Source organism: Aplysia californica, unplaced genomic scaffold (assembly GCF_000002075.1).
Source record: "Aplysia californica isolate F4 #8 unplaced genomic scaffold, AplCal3.0 scaffold00718, whole genome shotgun sequence".
NCBI lineage: Eukaryota > Metazoa > Mollusca > Gastropoda > Aplysiida > Aplysiidae > Aplysia > Aplysia californica.
In genome coordinates this window covers 98,821-99,677 of record NW_004797988.1, presented here as the reverse complement: position 1 = coordinate 99,677, position 857 = coordinate 98,821, and the positions used below count along the sequence as shown (strand labels likewise).

The following is an 857-nucleotide window of genomic DNA, read 5'->3' as shown; positions in this document are numbered from 1 at the left end:
GTATGTGTGTGTGTGTGTGTGTGTGTGTGTGTGAGTGTGTCCGAATGTGTGTGTGTGTGTTTTTATGCCCCCATCGACTTAATAAACAATATCCCTGTGAAAATTGAACGCAAGCTTTTTGAGAATGACGGCGAAACTCAATGTACAATTGACCAGTTTCTGATTCTACTGCGTCCTGACACATAATATAATGTGATGGAATCAGTCGTTCATCAATAGTTGGGCTCACGAAGTTATTGGTATCTTAAAACCTGTTTATTTGCCTTCCTTTTGATGAAAAAAAATATCCATCTATGTTGAAAAGAAGTCGAAATATTTGCAAATAAAAGAGGCCAGGGTGGCATGGTTTCAGAGGTAAAATTTGCGAGAAAAAGGCTGCCAAAATGTGATAACTTCCATAGCTCGAGAGTCCTTGTAAACTAAACTTTCACGTTACTTGTGCATTTAATTAATATTTATCAAAAGCCACACAAAAATGTATTTCTAAATGAACATAAAAGGTGTTGAGCCAAAAAAATAAAAACGAATTAAAAAAAGAAGAAGAAGAAAATAGACATTGTAAAATTGCTCATCGGCCAAAGATTGCCGGTTTATTTGATTTCGTTATTTTTCAAGAGCGCCTGATTTCGCCATGATGCCTTACATGATTATGATTTCTCTCTTCCACCTCAACGTACCTGGACCAGATGGACGACTTGGCTTATCAGGTTCCCAGAAAGCGCAGCAAAGAAGACACCAGGTTTACGCGGGCCGCCAGGTTCAGGATTTATGAGGAGGCCAAGGAGAAGTAAGACGGACAACGTTTTCTTCTTCTTCTTCTTCTTCTTCTTCTTCTTCTTCTTCTTCTTCTTCTTCTT

The 857-nt window shown here is 38.4% G+C and overlaps 1 protein-coding gene across 1 annotated transcript in view; it reads left to right on the top strand.

The window, feature by feature from the left end:
* Positions 1–857, top strand: part of LOC101855217 — a 16,423-nt gene that overhangs the window by 8,861 nt on the left and 6,705 nt on the right. The window contains exon 7 of the mRNA XM_035972511.1: positions 687–787. Within this exon, the coding sequence (XP_035828404.1) occupies positions 687–787 (101 nt within the window). The remainder of the gene's footprint in view (positions 1–686; positions 788–857) is intronic.